Consider the following 18,880-nt stretch of genomic DNA (forward strand, 5'->3'; position numbering starts at 1 on the left):
ACTTTAGATTTCTTTGGCTATTCAAAAATAGCCGATCTACAAGCTCATAGCGCGGCACCAAGTGCCGCGCTACGAGCTTGTAGATCTGCTATTTTTGAAAAACCCGTGAAAATTATTTTTTTATTTTTTCCCCCGTTTTTTTTAGGATTTAGAATTTATTTAGACGCGGCCTCAGGTCTTAATGGGTCAATATGTCAAATGGCATATAGTCTGATACCGTCACTGTGGGGCAGAAACCTTGTACTGTACGTCCAAAACCATTACTTTTCCAGACATGGAATAGAAAACCTGTGTTTCAGTGGCTCCAATGTGGTTATTATTTAGTCACAAGCTCTTTTTTAATAATTTCATTGGTTAAATATTTGTAAAACCCACAGACAGACTTTAACCACATTCAACCGGGTGTCCCTAATTTGGGCATGTCATTATAGGCAAACATTTTCAAAAAGTAGCAAAAATAGCAGATATATATAAGCTCCTGTTGCTTGCGACGCACAGTGAGCATGTAGATGTGCTATGTCCGCTATTTGTCAAACGTCAAAGTGTACAAATCGCCGCTAATGTTATTGCTTAATGCTTATAACTACTAGGACATAGCCGTTTCAATACTGTAATACACTGCAACATAAATGCTAAGCTAAAGACTGCACGTGTGAATTAGATAAGATAAGATAAACCTTTATTCCTGTGGGAAAACAAGAGCTTGTAGATCTGCTACTTTTGCGTGACACCGTCGTATGACAGTATATAAAATGGGGCATTCATTTATGAAAAGAACATGGAGGTCCAAGGTTTCTGCCCGACAGCAACGATATGACATATGAAAGTAATGCAGTTGTAGTTACTGTACCTTCTGGTAGCAGGACATTAGGGTGATGGCTTTATCTCTTCCAGGCCAATGGTTTTGTTTGTGTGTGTGCGTGCGTCTGTGTATATCAATTACCATTCACTTTGTGGCCTATATGTACTGTACTGTATGCAATCGGATATAATGCATTTGATTATTAATCCACAGACTTGTCTTGAAAATGTTCTCTTTTATTTTGACATACAACACTGTTAAAAGAACCAAAAAAATATTTATGTACATACATAGGCAACCAAAAAATGTACAGTCTTGCACAAAAAAAAAAAACAGTCCATCTGAGTAATAGTCAATACAGTACTGTACGTCTTTATCACAGGTCCACTATGTCTATGTTGAGGGGAGTCAAAAAGCTATAACTGTCCATAAATAAAAGTTAAATAAAAAAGAAAACATTCCTAATGAAAATTTTTCTGTATTATACCGATACCGAGTCTGACCCATGTGTGCAGGAGAGAGGGTCCCACACCGACATGTAAACCACATGGACATAGGGAATAGTTATGCATGGGACATCCTACTGACATGTAAACCACATGGACATAGGGAATAGTTATGCATGGGACATCCCACTGACATGTAAACCACATGGACATGGGGAATAATGGGACGTGGGGAGAGCAGAGGATTCACATTGTCTCACTTCTTGTATTGACCCTTCATTATTTCTTCAAAGGCCCTGACATTTTACGTAGGCCCTTGATCCTGTACACCAGGCTGTTGATAAAATCCTAAAGGAACAGGGGAGAAAATAGAAAACAGTGTCCATAAAAAAGTGTTTTTAATGGAGTGCGTCTGCTCCGTTTTTTTCTTTCTGTTACCAGCGGCCTGAAAATCTAGTAGCGCTGATCAGAGCACTACATCACGTGAAGCTTGGCCATTCAAATCCGGATGTTACATTTGTGACGCCCGGTGGCCAATCAATCTGGATGTTATGTGGTGATACCCACTGGCCAATCAAATCCAGATGTTACGTTTGTGACGCCCACTGGCCAATCAAATCTGGATGTTACGTTTGTGACGCCCACCGTTCACCCACAAGGCCATTTTTTTAGATACTGTATATAGTATATTTGAAGGCAGCATCTCGACATGTTATACACTTTACTGACTGTGTACTGCAACTGAACAAGTGATGACTGCAGAGAAAAAGACCAATGTTGGAGTATCTTTTGTCGATCGTTTGATCTCTGTCAGGTGTGTGACTGATCTGCAAGCTGTGGTTTCTTGTAAGCAATGGAATTCTCTTTAGAGTCTCACCTCTTTTGGCTTGCAACATTCCTGCAACAACTCCTATTGAAGAGAAGAAACAAATATTAGACTGAGTCACAACGTGGACATGGTAAACATTGCACAAGGGTTCTTTTCGTCTTGGGTCAGGGGTTTGTAAAGCTATTACCCCACTAAGTTAGATATATACCCAGGTTTATGTGTGCAATATGAACAAGGTCGTATTTTGAAGTGCTTGTAATTCTTTTTTTCCGACAGCTTTCTGGAATGTGGCCCAGAACAGGGTGGAATATTGAGTGAGAAGTGAGGGCGTTTGGAAGACGGGCTTCCTCATGTGTCATGGAATTTATGGAACACTTGCTTTTTCTCATGTTTTGTAAAAAGAAAAGACAAGTTTTAGGTGTAACAAGGTTTAGAATTTCATTCAAAATGATAAATGGTTCATCATAAAACAATGAAAATTATATCTCATCCTATTGTGGTGGATTCGATGTTGGTGACTTATCTACCGCAGTCTGAAGTTTGGAATTTGATAATGGAAACGTCAGGGAATTCTAACCTTGCATTTCAAGTGGGATACACTGTAAACAAAACACAGAGTCTAGTGATGCGTTTTGGGCACGTTGAGAGCTTGTAGATCGGCAATTTCCGCTGAACGTTAGCTGCAGAATAGGGATGCTAGGGCTCAGCAATTTGGGGTGAAGTGTCTTGCTCAGGGCCACTTCGACGCGTTGTCTGGGCGGACCGGGGGGGGAACCGACGACCTTCTGATTACCAGACGGCCTCTCTACCCAGTCAGCTACGGCCGCCAAATGTGAAATGTGTGTGTTGTCAGAGCATGTCAACTGTTCAAGCAGTACACGCTCACCTGCAGTCTGGTCCTCTGCTCCTCATCAGACAGCTCCAGCAGCTCGTCTATATCGATCTCTAACTCTGGCATCTCTTCCTCCTGGAATGGACAGACAGAAGAAGACAAAGAGGCAGTCATGAGACACAGATTCTGTATGCACTCACGTGACCGACACAGCAAAATCCTTAAGTTAACCACTTTAACCCTGGCATCCCAATTTTGAGCGTGTCATCATAGGCGGAATAATATTTGTTTTTGTGGTTAACCCTCAGGATTGTGTACACACCAGGAAATGATGTAATGCAGCTGTACAAATTAAAAGTATCATTATTACTTATGGCTACTGCCTTGCAATTCATCACTCAGTGTGAGGTTCACTAGGAGGTTTTGCTTCTCATTTTGCCACCGTCTGATTTCATGGATGACTTAACCAGCTGACATTTACAGTTCAACCATTAGAGCAGGGGTCTTCAACAGGGGGTCCGGGACCCCTAGGGGGTCCTCAGAGCTTACTATAGGGGGTCCGCCAAATCTTTGTGTGATAGGATTTAGTTTTTTTACATTAACAACTTGAACCCTAAAATTATTTTTCTGAGGGGAACATTAGCCGAAAATAGCAGATCTACAAGCTCTCAACGCCTCGCAGCGCGAGGCGTTGAGAGCTTGTAGATCGGCCATTTTTGGCAAAGAGGCTATAGGTGTAGAGGGAAGAAATTGCAGACTAACTAAAAATTTTATACAATATAGAGTAGGGGGTCCCTGCTTCATCTCTCTCTCAGCTAGGGGGTCCTTGGCCTGAAAACGTTGAAGACCCCTGCATTAGAGTTTATGTTGTCTCGTGAAGTTTCATAACGTCAACCTGACTACTGATCACAGATCAGTTTTCTTCTCTAAATTGATCCAATCCAAGTTGAACTTGAGCTCAAATTATAATATTAGCCACTTAACGCATTAAGACCTGAGGCCGATTCTACAAATGCCTAAAACCATCGTGCCATGGACCCCCAAAATGATATGTAGCCCGCGGACCCCCCATCCGAAAGGTTTTGTGCCAGGGACCCCCAGAAGAGAAGATTTGTGTCTAAATTCAACATTTTTCAAACCCTTTCAACATTTTTCAAAAATGTTCTAAAATAGCAGATGTACAAGCTTGCGTGGCACAAAGTGACACCGTTTGAGCTTGTAGATCTGTTATTTTGGGAACCACTGTTCTAAACCACTGTTCTAAATTGTAAGAGTTTTCTGAATAACTTATGTTATTATATATATATATATAGCTAAACTCTAAAATGACATATTTCCCGTATATTTAATATATATATACATATATATTTAGTTGGCCAAGGTCCCCCAGGGCTCTATACTTGGCCCCCTCCTTTTTCCCTCTACACCAAATATTATCACTGAAAATAGCCGATCTACAAGCACTCACAACGTCATGCGTTTCAGGCCGAAGGTTTGACCCAGAATATGGACTCTAGTCTAGGGTTCATCCGTAGGTTTTATGTACTCTCCCGATCGAGAGAAGTAATTATAACTGCAACACCCGGGATGCAAACCCAAATCTTCTGTGTGGGTGGAAGACCAAAACATCTACTCTATCTTTCTCAGTGGGAGACCACCTCCAACCACTGCAGCTGTGCTAGTTATATCGTATCAACATACTCAACCATACAGATTTACCGTTATCATGCAGCAAATGGCAGCTAGGATCCAAAAACATAATTGAGAACCATTTGCAAAGTTTGGAACAGTGACAGTAAGTCTGCAGCTGTATAAATATGAAGTCTAATCAACTGGTATATGAGGCTCACATCCTCAGCATTTTCAGAGGACATGATGATTGCTGACTGGAGGGGCTTCGGAAACCATAAGCAGTGAGATATCTGGAGTCAGCAGGTGCACACTCATATTTGGCCATTTCAGAGACGTATTTTCCAGTCGGGGAGCTTTAATGGCTGGTGAGGAAGACAGGCTTCACACTCTGGGCTTTCTGGATGAGCGGAGAGATAATCAATGTGGGAGTGCTGAGTGGTGGAAGAAATCTACCGCCAGACTACAGAGTCCTCTTTGCCACAATTTAATTGACGAATGCTGCCAAGTTTTGGAGTCGTGGTGATTGTGCTGTGGAGGGACTGTCTCTTTATGGCACAATGCTGGGCAGTGGCCCGTGCGATGATTTTTGTCTAAGTGGGGCCTGGGCTCTGTGCTGGGGTGCGCCGTTGTAGTGGAGCGGACCGTGAGTCAACCGCGTAATTGCAAGAGTCCCCTGTTCTAAATAAAGCTAAATTGTTGCCTAAAAATAAACCATAATTGCCTGGCAGTGCTGCACTGCACTGGTCTAGGTCACAGAAATTATTTCAATTCAAATTCAATAACATTATTGTGCCAGTTTAACCATTTTTCAACCTGGTGTCTCGATTTTTGGCAAGAAATTGCAAAATAAAATGCACCGTTTTTCAAGCCATTTCACAATAAGGGGCGGGGACTGGTATAGCCAGAGGGTATAGCTGTTTGAGGTCTTTGGCATGGAAAAGTTTGAGGACCCCTGGAGGCTAGGTGGCCCTTTGAGCTGCTTGAAGTAGGACTGAAGCTGATGTTTAGCACATCTACTGCAAACCACAGATGCAGGTAGAAAGTAGCTTCAGTTCCCTCTGTTCCATGACTGCAGAGTCCAGCAGAGCGCCACTGAATATCAATGAGAGCTTTGCAGAATGTGTGCATTTGTCACAGTGGGGCACAACGTGTCCCTTCCTCCACCTTCTAAAAGTGCTCCATATCACTAGGTGCAAGGAAAGGGTCTAAGAGTTGAACCTAATTTATGCTCCGTCATACAACGGTGTCACTGGCCTAAACAGCAAACCTATAAGCTCAGAACGCGTTGCATCCGCAACGCGTTCTGAACTTGTAGGTCTGATATTTTGGCTACAAAGAAGTATTAAATCAGGCCTTACCTTCATTGTCAAAGGCAAACAGCACCTTAATAGAGCTGTGGCGCTGAAAATGACTCCACAGCACTTTCTGAAGTTGTGAGCATTAGACTGGTGCTAAAATGAATGTCGGCACTTATTTATGAATTCATGAATATCGAAGTGCCTCTTAGAGGAACACAAAGTTAAACTGCAGTAGGGAAGTGAGTAGCAGTCTAATGAGCAGTGGGATTTTCGTCGAGGGAGTGAAGGATCGCCCTTCACGAGACTTTGAAACGCATTCATTACCATGAGCTCAGTGTCGCAAAACTTCAAGATCATTTAGGTTCATATGGTTTCAATTAGCTCAGCGTTTACCACCACATCGATTCATGCTGGTTTTCCCTGCAGCATATCCCAAAATGTTGTGTATGTTATTGATGTTGACTGTGCCACAGAGTGGGTGATCTTTGAAAATACAGTGCCATGCAATGTCCCATTGGTCCGAAGTACCACTGGTCCGACTATGCACATTATAACTAAGTAAGTAAGTGGCCTTGGAAACCAATGATTCCCGAGCCATATGGCCCATAGGGCAAGAACACCCCCTGGACATGACGCTAGTATGTCGCAGGGACTAACCCTGAGCCTAATGATAACGATTAACTAACCTAACGTTTTTCTGACTATTGGGACATAGGAATAATGGGCCGTGGGATTAATGGGCAGCCCCTGAAAAGGACAACAATTGAAGTGAAATGTTAAGCACGGCTTGTACATCAGCTAGTTTCAGCGAAGAGATTTGGAGTAGATGGAAAAAAGGAGGGGGCAAAGTACAGGCCCCTGGGCCTGGGGGACCTCCTGTCAACGAAGTATCTGGGTTTTAAGTGGTTAAGAGGGTCCCATGTCCAGGAAACCAGGCTGTTGTGAGAAGACACTGGCGTGTGTAGATTAGAATTTATCAGATCTTCTCTTTCCTTTTTCCTGTCAGGGGGCAGGAGCTGTCTACAAACTAAACATTCCATTAACAAAGAGATCACAGTTCATTAACCTTGTGCAGTTAGGCATGGTATCGTTTGAAAGGACTACAGCGCATGATGGAGATGAAGTCTGGTGGTCCCCTGGTATGTGTAATTTAAGGTGCTGCAAGTGATATTCTTTTGGTTACAACAAAGTTTTTGGTTAAAAGGTTAAAGCTCTATATTTCAATAGAGCTATTTAACACCTATTTCTTTTTAAACATATCACTTGGAGCACTTTTAAAGAATTATCACAACAGAAACATATATTGCCAGATACAGGTGCATGCACTAAGAATATGGCTTGTGTGTGCAGTGTAAACAGCTCTTCACATAAGTCAACAGATCAATATATACATAAACATTGAAGACAGGGTAATGAGTTAAAGACACAAATAACATGTATGTAATAACATGGGGTGGGAGTGATGATATAGGAGGTGGAGGGATTGTCCAGAGTTGTCCAGGATGGAGACAGTTGTGTAAGCATGAACATAGCAAGTAGGCCTACTGCTATGGAGCAGTAGACAGTGCAATTGGGAGCACTGATGGAAGGTACAGTGCATCCACAGGATATTCAACAATAAGTTAACAAGTTATGCGTGTTGACTAAAGTCAGTACAGTAGATATGGATGGAGACAGCGGTGGTGGAGTAGATTGGATTGGTCTTACATTGGTCTTTATCATCCCCGTGGGATCAATTGGTTTGCAACAGTAGTCAACACAACCAATACACATCATGAAAATAGAATGTAAATGTAAAAAACATACTGTAAATGCATATACGGGATATATAGGGTTGCAGTGAGCTACAATATAAGAACACCAAGAGTCCATATTAGTACTTTGTTCACCACATAAACCCTGGCGTGTGCTTGTAGATCTGCTTTGATCTTTCGGTGAAGAGATTTGGTATGTAGAGGGGAAAAATGTGTGGACCATGTATATACCCCTGGAGGACTCCAGTCAATGACATATTTAGGATGTAAGTGTGTGTGCAAACGCAGGTTTGAATCCACACCGGTGCATCTTGTTTGGCTGAGCGCTATCCTTGCCGTCTTTGTCGCTGCATCATTTGTGATTAACAATCTTTCCCAGCATATTTCTCGTTAACCATGCTGAGGTTTCCACACCAACAAATCATTGTAATAGTTACGACTGAAATCCTTTTCGGGAGAGATCTGTCAATATGAAACCCCTCAACTTTCTCATGAGAAACAGTCTCTGATTGGCCTTTCTGCAGGTGGATTCAGTGCTGGCATCAAAAGCCATTTTGTCATCCAGGATGGTTCCCAAGTACCTATATTAGTTTCCTGTCTCCACCACTGTGCCAAAAGTCAGTGCCATGACAGGAGGGTTTCGTGAAAGTCGATAAGCACCTCTTTTGTCTTGGAGACATTGAGTTGCAAGTATGAGTCATCCCCACTATTTGATGAAATTGTCCCAGACTGGAACATGATGGCTCACCTCGTGGTCCTGTTGGAGACTGACCATCAGCAAACTTGATTATGAATTTTGATTCAAACTAACTCTGACTGTCATCGCTGGACAGCACAAATAACAAAGGGTAGGGGCATGAGACTGGGTTAAGCCAGCCATAAAAGCTGGCTTAACCAGCCACCCATAAAAGCTTTTCCCTTTGAAAATCAAACCATATGAATACTACCAATACAGCTTAGTACTGTATGTATTTGAATAGACTTGACAGTTGCCCAAAAGGGTCATAGCTCAAATGGCATTCAACAAGAGTGCCACCCTATAGAGATCATACAGGAAACCCTCAGTACGGGTCCATTTGGTTACATTTGTACACTCTCAGAGTTACAAACCTGTAAGATTCCCAGCTATCAATCATTTAACTGGGGACCTCTTGGAACACCCTCAAGGACCCATGGGACCCCGGACCCCACTTTGAGAACCCTTGTTGCAGACAAAAGGGAACGTGGAGTCAATCCCTTCACTGACTGAACGACTCCACATTACTACAGATGACCAGGACTATACTTTGTTAACTTGGAGGCATAGACGTTGCTTATGTCAACTTTAACGACTACTTCAAACTATTTCTGATACCTTCTTATTATTCAGCTCGATGTAAAAAAAAAGGTGCGAAGTTTTGCTAAGGAGGGCTGCCACACCATCCCAAGGCAGGTATGAATTAGAGATGCAGCTAAATAATTCAGGCGGTGACACTGGGGACTGACTGTAAATGCTTCCACGCGGAAGACTCGGAGAAGCAGCAGAGTAACCTTCCCCTGAGTCCATGCAAAATTCATCACCCTGGCCGCAGCACGTGGACAGAACACGTCTCCTCCCACACCGCAAACTAGGCCTGTGACTATTGATTATTTTCTTAGCGATTATTCCATCAATTACTTTTCAGATTAATCGAATAATTGAGAAGCGGGGTTTATATTATGTTTTTTTTAAAGACATTATATGTCAATGAATCGATGTGTCAAGCGAAAATAATGAAAATAACCGATCCACAAGCGCACGTGTCGCAATGCGACACGCTGTGAGCTTGTAGATCGGCTATTTTCACTATTTTTTTTTTCTTTCTTGACAATTTTCGCCTAATGACATGCCCAAATAGTAATAGGATTACTAAGCAATTATTACATTAATGATGTAAATCAATTGGTTTGACTGTTGCACCCCTAGTGCAAACATCTCATCTACCACAGCTATAGTTAGTCAATCCTCTACCACAGTGCTTCTCAAACATTTGCACGTCAACGACCCTCAAAATGACTTGGTGCCAAGGAGCAAATCTTGAGATTAGATTAAGTACAGAATTCTACAACTGTATACTGTAGGTGGGGAGAAATAAACCTATGATCTGAGTAGACAGTCATAGTCTCTCATTAGATTACCTTCTATCTGGTGAAATGTCAAAAATTATAAAATAGCAGAGCTGTTGCATTGCGACGTATTGTGAACTTGCAGATCACACATTTTTGCTATTTTCGAAATAGGACGTATATGGTTAAAGTGTTCCTTATTTTACTGGGGACCCCCCCCCCCAGACCCCACTTCACTCCAGTGAAGAGCTTGCATTTGTACACTCTCAGTGTACTCTCTCAGTGTACTCTCTCAGTGTACTCTCTCAGTGTACTCTCTCAGAGTTAAAACACTGATTCATTTATCTGTGTTGATAAACCGGATCTCTCCTACATGCCAGAAGCTATTATTTGTTTATATCCCCTTGCCTATAATATAACTTATCACTGTTGATAAGTATGTCTTCTGGCAATTTGCAAGAGGCTGTGTACTCAAAGAGCTCATCCACTCTCCACTGCAGTCAGACATGCAGGTAAATATGTCTCAGAGAGAACACAACCTTTCAACCTGGTGTCCCTATTTTGGGTGGGCGTATCATTATAGGCGGAAATTGACAAGTGCAAGATCATAGCTTTAAGCACACTACGCGTTGTGAGCTTGTAGATCTGCTTTTGGATTGATTGAATACTTTATTAACCAGTTTGTTAACAGTACAGTCAGAAAAGCCTATGCTAAAAGGATAACACAAAAATCCCCACAGGGCTTGTTTCCGTTGGTCCATTGTACTCAATTCATCAGCAAGACATACAATACATACAAGCTATTTTCACTATTTGTTGTACAACAAAGTATATAGGGCATAAGTGGTTAAGACAGACATCATCACGATACAAACCATCTCTAGTGTTTTTGCTATTGTTTTGTCTATAAAGCATTGATCCTAACTCGATATTAATGCTAGATCCCCTGTGGGAATATCTGTTCAGCGTGCGCACACACACACACACACACACACACACACACACACACACACACACACACACACACACACACACACACACACACACACACACACACACACACACACACACACACACACACACACACACACACACACACACATACACACACCCCTTACATATCACCATGCTTATAGCTAATAAGACATAACCGGTTTCAATACTGTGCATACGTGAGGAGGATTGATGTGTAGATAAAGGTTTGAATGCAGAATGCAAGTGTGACATAATTGTTTGTTTCTGGGGCAAGATAAGATAAACCTTTATTGATCCCCGTGGGTAATTTCAGCGTAGTAGCAGCAACAGCAGTAAGCCAGATGAGAGGAGGAGGAGGAGGAGGAGGCAGCGGGAAAGGAGTTTGGATCTGCTTCTGTAATCCAAGTGTCCCTGTTTGTGGTAACGCAATTTATTCTACCCACAGGGATATTTGCATATGTTTCCAGGGGGGGGGGGGGGGAGAAGGCATAAGACGTTACTGGAATGAAGCTCATGAAATAAGCAAAAACAGCCAATCTACAAGCTCACAATGCGTTGTGTTGTGATGCTTCGTGAGCTTGTAGATCGGCTATTTTTGGCCAAGAGATTTGGTGTTGTGAGAAATACTAGCAGACCTAGTACAGAGCTCTGTCCCCCCCCCCCCCCCCATGCAGTCAACTAAGTATATAGTATACTGTATGGTTTAAGTTGTTAAAACAATTTCCAACTTCCTCTTACATGAATTACTGGGGTTCTTACCTCCTTTAAGCCAGAAAGATCAGATATAAGATATAAGATAAGATCATCGTTATTGTCCTGCAAGATGCATTTTGTTGTGGGCTCCAAGTCGATTCATTACACAGAAAGCAATGTGTAATAACATGTAATAACATGTAATAACATGTAATATCTAATAGGTGTGCGTATCTTATCAACACCATGGTTAATGGTTCATTATTAAGTTTAATAGCAACCTTCCCGTAGAGAGCTATATCTGTGCCAAAATGTCACAATGTCAAGCGGAGCCCCCCACCCCACATGCATGATGGATGGACCCCCACAGTCACCCCCTCAGCACCTCCTCCCTCCCCTCTCCTCTCCTCTCCTCCCACACCTGCCATTATTTGTGTGCATCTTTTTGTGTGTCGTGTGTGTGTGTGTGTGTGTGTGTGTGTGTGTGTGTGTGTGTGTGTGTGTGTGTGTGTGTGTGTGTGTGTGTGTGTGTGTGTGTGTGTGTGTGTGTGTGTGTGTGTGTGTGTGTGTGTGTGTGTGTGTTCCCTCCCCACTGCTCCTACCTCGCAGTCGAAGAGCAGGTGCAGCTGCCCGTCGATCCACTCCTCGATGTCCAGCCTCCGCTGCAGATCCTTGCGGTTGTACTTGACCGTCAGCTTGCCCAGCTTGCGGTGCGGCGGCTCCTCCGCCGCCTGGAACGTCACCGTGGACGGAGGGGCGCCGGGCTCCGACGCCATGTCTGATGCCACGGCCTCAGGAGAACCGTGGAAAACACACACACACACACCACACACAGGACAAAGACACACACAGTCACTCGCAACGGCAGATTCGTGCCTCCTCTCTCTCCTCTGCACTGTTTCTGAGTCTCTCTCTGTTCTCCTGCTGTCGGTTTCCCCACCGCCTACTGGACCTGCTGTTATGTAGCTGAGCTCTGTCTCTGTCTGTCTCTCTCTCTCTCTCTCTCTCTCTCTCTCTCTCTCTCTCTCTCTCTCTCTCTCTCTCTCTCTCTCTCTCTCTCTCTCTTGTGCTGGCTCACTGTCTTGCCGGCTTCAGCTCTCTGCTCATCCTCTCTCTCTCTCTCTCTCTCTCTCTCTCTCTCTCTCTCTCTCTCTCTCTCTCTCTCTCTCTCTCTCTCTCTCTCTCTCTCTCTCTATTGCTCACTATCTCTTGCCCTCCCTTCCTTCCTCCCCTCCCTTTGCAATGCCTGCTGCCTCCTGGAAATGAGATACGCCTCTTTGTGTGTGTGTGTGTGTGTGTGTGTGTGTGTGTGTGTGTGTGTGTGTGTGTGTGTGTGTGTGTGTGTGTGTGTGTGTGTGTGTGTGTGTGTGTGTGTGTGTGTGTGTGTGTGTGTGTGTGTGTGTGTGTGTGTGTGTCCACTCACGCTTGCATGTCTGACTTATTGTGTGTGTGTGTGTGTGTGTGTGTGTGTGTGTGTGTGTGTGTGTGTGTGTGTGTGTGTGTGTGTGTGTGTGTGTGTGTGTGTGTGTGTGTGTGTGTGTGTGTGTGTGTGTGTGTGTGTGTGTGTGTTGTTGTTTGCTCTCTCTCTGTGCTACAGCGGGGTGGATGAGCATAGGTCAATTACGGTGATAACGACTTGGGAAAGGGTGAGAGGGCAAACGAATTCCAGGAATATTGCCCTGGTTGCCAACACCCACACACTGCAACACTACTCATGTATACAGCTAGCTGTATCTAACTCAACCCTGCAGGACTGTCATCAACTTCAAATCAAATCAAATTCTTAGTTGACGAATACTGACAAAGATATTACTGACTGATCGGTTAGTTGATTAAACTACTTAAACCCTATTTATTTTGTTGACCAGTGTCCCCCAGGGGTCTGTATGTCGTCCCCTCCTTTTTTCTCTCTACACCAAATCTCATCACAAACAATTGCAGATTGTGTGAGTTTGTAGATCGAATGTTTGTTACCCATTATGATAACATGCCCAGAATAGGGACGCTAGGGTTCATGTGGTTAATCAATGTGTCAAATTTGAGTTTGCCAAGTCAAGTGCAATAATGTAAAAGCATTGTTTACCACTTAATCCCTATTTCAAAATTAGCAAAACATATGCATTGAATTGAATTTTCTCAACATGCTCAAAATTGGGGCACCAGGTTGAGAGTTGCAGACTCAGTATGGAGAAAAAACACAAAAATCAAACTCGGCATTGAATTTTGTGCACCTGTATATAGTTTAACGTGAACTGGACACATCCCATCATGTCTAACATCTTTGATTGAATAATCTACACATCCAAAAACGACTATACCCTAACATGTACTGTGGAGGAATTATTCAATGACGACAAACAGATCAAATGTTTATAGAACAGGTTCTGACATTAGCACGGTCCTCCTCTTCTGTCTGTCCGCACTTAACAACAATGGCTGGGTCCCCCTGACAGGTGAACCAGGGTTCCACTGGAGTGATACTCACCCTGTCCCTTATAGAGCCATTATCAGGTGTACCTTTAATAAGCCTTGTTAAGTCAAAATTGGCATCCTCAGTTACGTCGTCATGAATAATAAATGAATCTGCAAATACCGTCTATGGTCATTTGGAAATGAACCGACAAATGTCGTTTTTTGTTTTTTTGAATGTTTGAAAAAGTCAAATGTCGCCCGGAGCGGGAGTATCCCAAGGTCAAACATTCATAGCTGCAACTTCCAGTGCCAAATTATGATAATTGAGACAAGGGAAACATCGGCCTGCCTATGGACTTTCCAACAGATCCTATTACGATATGAACAATGAGCTTGGCTTTTTTTGTCTTGGCAGGGGACTATCAGTCAGCGTAGCTGTGCGTGTTCGCCCGCTGATGCACCGTCTGTTACAAACACTGAATTATTGACCAACTCTGAAAGCTCACCTTTCCAGGCAAACAAATATTCATTCATTGCTATCCTCTGCTGCTCCAGTTCTACTCCATCAGCTTGTCTGGATATGAGAACTCTCCTCCACCCTGCCTGAGTGATCTCATTCTATAGGTGGGAGAAAAGGCAGCCAGCATCAGTTTACTATAAAAATCCTGAGTGTTGGTGTTAATTTATACCTCACCCCCAACACGCCTCTCTCTACTTGTATCCCTTCTTGTCACCTTTTTTGATAGATACTAGTATACTACTACTTGTTCACATGTTTTTGTTTTTTTAGATTTGTTTTGATTGACCTCACATGTTAAGAATGCTGTCTCAGATGTTAGTTTTGATGTTTGCCTGGTATCCTAGTTACTTTGAAGCACTACATTGTTCTCTTTGCACTCTACTTATGTATGAACAAATTTACATCATTTGTTGACTAGAGTTCATGCCATTTACTCTGATTCCACAATTGTAGGTTTCTCTGAATGAGGGCATCTGCTAAATGCCTCCATTGTAATTTAACTCTGAAAGTGTACAAATGTATTTGGATTTGCATTTGTACACTCTCAGAGTTACAAATGGAGACATTAACTGTGCTGATAAACTGGATCTATCTTATACAGTGGTGGAAAAAGTACTCAAATGTTTTACTTAAGTAAAAGTATCAATACTGCAATGTAGAAGTACTCCATTACAAGTAATAGTCCGGAATTAAAAATGTACTTGAATAAAAGTACAAAATATTGGTATCAAAATGTACTTAAAGTACCAAAAGTAAAAGTACTAAAATGTTTGAAAATAGCAGATCTACAAGCTCACAACGCGTCGCGATGCGACGCGTTGTGAGCTTGTAGATCGGCTATTTTCAAATAGCCTAGGTATAAAATAGGGCTAAGGTGGTTAATGTTTGTTTTATAATATAATAATTCATATCTGCAAAATAACTAGTAACTAAAGTTTTCAAATAATTGTAGTGGAGTAAAAGTACAATATTTGCCTCTGAGATGTAGTGGAGTAGAAGTAAAAGTAATGGAAATTGGAAATACTCAAGTGAAGTACAAATACCTCAACATTTTACTTAAGTACAGTACTTAAGTAAATGTACTTAGTTACTTTCCACCACTGATTTATATGCCAGAAGGTATTATTTGTTTTTGTCCCTTATCTATGATGCTTATTCACTGTTCACGTGTTTGTCTAGTGGCATATTTCAAGAGGCTGTATACTTGGAGAACAAATCCACTCTCTCTTCACTCTAAAGTTAGGGATGGGTTTATTTATTTGTTTCTCATGCTCTCTGGCTATTTACAGGAGGATGGATGGAGTTATTACTTTATGACTCATCACATAACTTGATGACTCTGTAAATCAGTCTCTACCATGGCATAGAGCAGTGTGGTTCCCATGTGGGGTCTGGGGACCCCCATGGGGTCCTTGAGGGGGTTACAGGGGGTCCCCAGCTAACTAAAATAAAGAACAAGTATGGCCATTTTAATCTCTACAACTACAGCACATAGACAGTAAAGTGACCTTATGCATATCAAATTGGTGGTGCTTGAAATTATAAAGGTTGAGATTTGCTGAGGGTGGTCCTTATGAGAGCACTTTTTTTATCTTCAGGAATACATTGCCTAATAAAGATTCCCTTATTAAATGTCTTGTGCACGCTGCCAGTAGGCCAAGATAGTGTCTCCATGCATTTTATGCACATATGTTTTGAAATATTTAACTTGCAGTGTATAATGGAAGTGAATGACGGCCAGATGGATTTGTTTCCTGCTCCTGGCAGAACAAACAAACTACCCTAGAGCGCACTCTGACACCTTTTATTGTTTGTGATGATCCAATCTGGGAACCCATCGTCAAAGAAAAGGGAAAAACAGCACCCTCTGCAGTTTTTTATCTGAATCTGTTCTTGAGAGATTAGTGATGATCAGGCCTCTGCCCTCTCCAAAGAACGTTCCCACCTGGCTTATGTGAGCCGAGGTACATGCTCACTGTGCCGGCCTTGTCCTGGGCTATTGATGTATAGTATGGGAGGAGGGATTTAAGTTCTGCTCCAGCTACCAGCTGTTCACAGCAGAACTGAGAAGGGTTTTCAGTGCACCAGTTACAGTGTCCTGGCCTTTCTCCCTGTCGGTGTGTCTCGCTGTCTACCTTCCACCTGCCCTTATTTTTGACAGGATGTCTGTTAGTTGATTTCTCTCTGTCCGATTGTGTGTGTGTCTCCATGACTGCCTGTTACTGTACTTGCTCTGCCTCTCCCGGCCTGTTCCGCACAGTTCGGTGTTCCAGCCATGTTGAGTCCCGTGCTCTCCCGCCCAATCCAGCCCAGTGCCCCAGTCCTGTCCTGTTCTGTCTAGTGCTTTCATTATGTCCAGTGTTCTAGTCTTGTGCCCCATTACTATCCAGTTCTCTGAAGTGTTCCTGTCTAGTCCTTCATTCCTGTCTTGTTCTGTCCAGTGTTCCAGTCCTGTTCCAAACAGAACAGTATTCCAGTCCTGTCATGAACCCCCGTCGATCCCAATCTTGGACTGGTCAGTGGACAATCTTGTCCAGCCCTGTCCTATTATGGTGCTTTTACACTGCATCATGGCACTCTTAACCCTTGCCACTCAGATACTGTACTGAACAACAATGAACATCTGCGACCATGGCAAAAGTCAGTGTAGTGGTAAATACTTATATAAAAGAGAAATATAGACAGGTTGAAATCCTATGATACAGTCAGGACTCAGGAGGCCTCCAGATGACCTCCAGATGTTTCTACTAGCAACACTCAGAGCGTCTGCAAAGGCAGTGGAAAGTTCTAGAAGCAGGGTTTTTACCGTAAGTTCCCAGAAATTAGAAGATCAACATGTTATTGTGTTGTTGCGCAAGAAAAATTGCAACATCAGGTCCTATAAATGTGAGCAGAGGGTTATATTGAGGGGTTCTGCGAGAGAGTCGGAGGATGAGAGGGAGGTGGTAGTTGAACTATGAGGGCTGCGGAGCTGACTGCCTGCTAACTGCTATGCTGTGACATGCCGGCACGCAAATAAAGAGATGATGATTGAAGATCTGCCTGGAAGTGTCTTTCCATCTATCCATGCTCCTGGTGATACAATATCCTAGTCTACAGATTTTTTTTTTTTTTTTTTTTTTTTTTTTTGATCCACATCAACAATTACACCAAACATACCCCACTATAAGCCAATGGTTCATGTTGATTGATCAAAAAGGCATAGGCTGAAGCTCAAAGCTTATTTATGCCTATCCTTCCTTCATGTTGTTTTAACTTAGATACATCATTTATAAAGTTCATATTATATGAACACTCAAAGTATTTCATAATTACATTCAAGATGTTACATTGATCGTAGTAATCGAACACTCGAAAATATACAATATATACACCCATTTCTTCATTCTTATACACATAATTACACCCGAATGCGTGCATATACTAATATACACCCATTCAAATATCATACCGTTATATACAAACGCCAACACTACCACATCACACCATACCCCTCAATCCATCAATTTCCTAGTTATTACGCATATACATGTCAGTATCTCACCACAACATGCCAACATATTATGTTACCATGCTTTACTGAGCAGGCAACACGCCCTAATCGTTATATATACACATATAACACATGTACACCCATACATAAATATACATACATACACACATACATACATATATATATATACATACATACATACATACATACACACATACCTACACATACATACATACACACACACACACAACAACGGAATCCGTTACACCCCATACCATTATTATAATTATGTACTGTATACACTATATTTTCCATAAGTCCATTAATTATCATATCTATATTTCTCCAACAGACTCTGCTTGTAATGTTTTTTAAATTGTATTATATTTTTACATTGCTGAACCACCTCCGGTAAACCATTCCATAGCTTCACTCCACTGACAGATATGCACAAGCTCTTAAGAGTGGTACGAGCACCAAGATTTCTAAAATTCAATTCCCTTCTCAATTCGTACCTCCCCTCTCTATCCTTAAACAATTTCTGTATATTTCCTGGTAATGTTTTGTTTCTTGCCTTATAAATAATTTGTGCCGTTTTAAATTTAACCATATCCAGAAACTTCAAAGTATTAGACCTTAAGAACAGTACGTTTGTATGCTCATGATATCCTACCTTGTGAATTATTCTTATTGCTCTTTTTTGGATTGTGCATAATGGTTGAAGGTTACTCTGGTAGGTGTTTCCCCACACCTCCACACAGTAGGTCAGATATGGCAGTATATGCTTTGCCTTATACAGTACTCCAATACTCCTTGCCACTTTGATCCGTACATGATTTATATAGATATCCCCTTCATCAGTAAGTAAAGAATAGCTATGTTCCCAAAACTGCACTTTTTGGCTGACATGATGTTTTGCTCATCTATTTTGTTTGTTTTTGAGTGGTGCTAGCCACTCCAACTGGTAGGTGGGTTTCTGAACAGCCCTCCTATGAGACACAGACCAAGTAGGAGAAAAAAATGAAAATGTTATCATCTTACAATGAGCATTACTGAGGACCAATTGTATGAGGATAAGGTTGAAAGGGGGTGAAGTCGTCCTTTAAATA

The 18,880-nt window shown here is 42.1% G+C and overlaps 1 protein-coding gene across 1 annotated transcript; it reads right to left on the bottom strand.

Moving 5' to 3' along the window:
• Window positions 1-71: 71 nt before the first annotated feature.
• Window positions 72-12,334, bottom strand: ppp1r14d (protein phosphatase 1 regulatory inhibitor subunit 14D). Its single transcript, XM_080413766.1, has 4 exons — window positions 11,949-12,334; window positions 2,964-3,044; window positions 2,126-2,158; window positions 72-1,596 (listed from the first exon to the last, which is right to left on the bottom strand). The coding sequence occupies exons 1-4, from the start codon at window positions 12,120-12,122 to the stop codon at window positions 1,528-1,530; spliced, it is 357 nt and encodes a 118-aa protein (XP_080269892.1). The 5' UTR covers window positions 12,123-12,334; the 3' UTR covers window positions 72-1,527.
• Between the last annotated feature and the right edge of the window lie 6,546 nt (window positions 12,335-18,880).

This window comes from Gymnoscopelus braueri, assembly GCF_963280865.1.
Source record: "Gymnoscopelus braueri genome assembly, chromosome: 19".
Classification (NCBI taxonomy): domain Eukaryota; kingdom Metazoa; phylum Chordata; class Actinopteri; order Myctophiformes; family Myctophidae; genus Gymnoscopelus; species Gymnoscopelus braueri.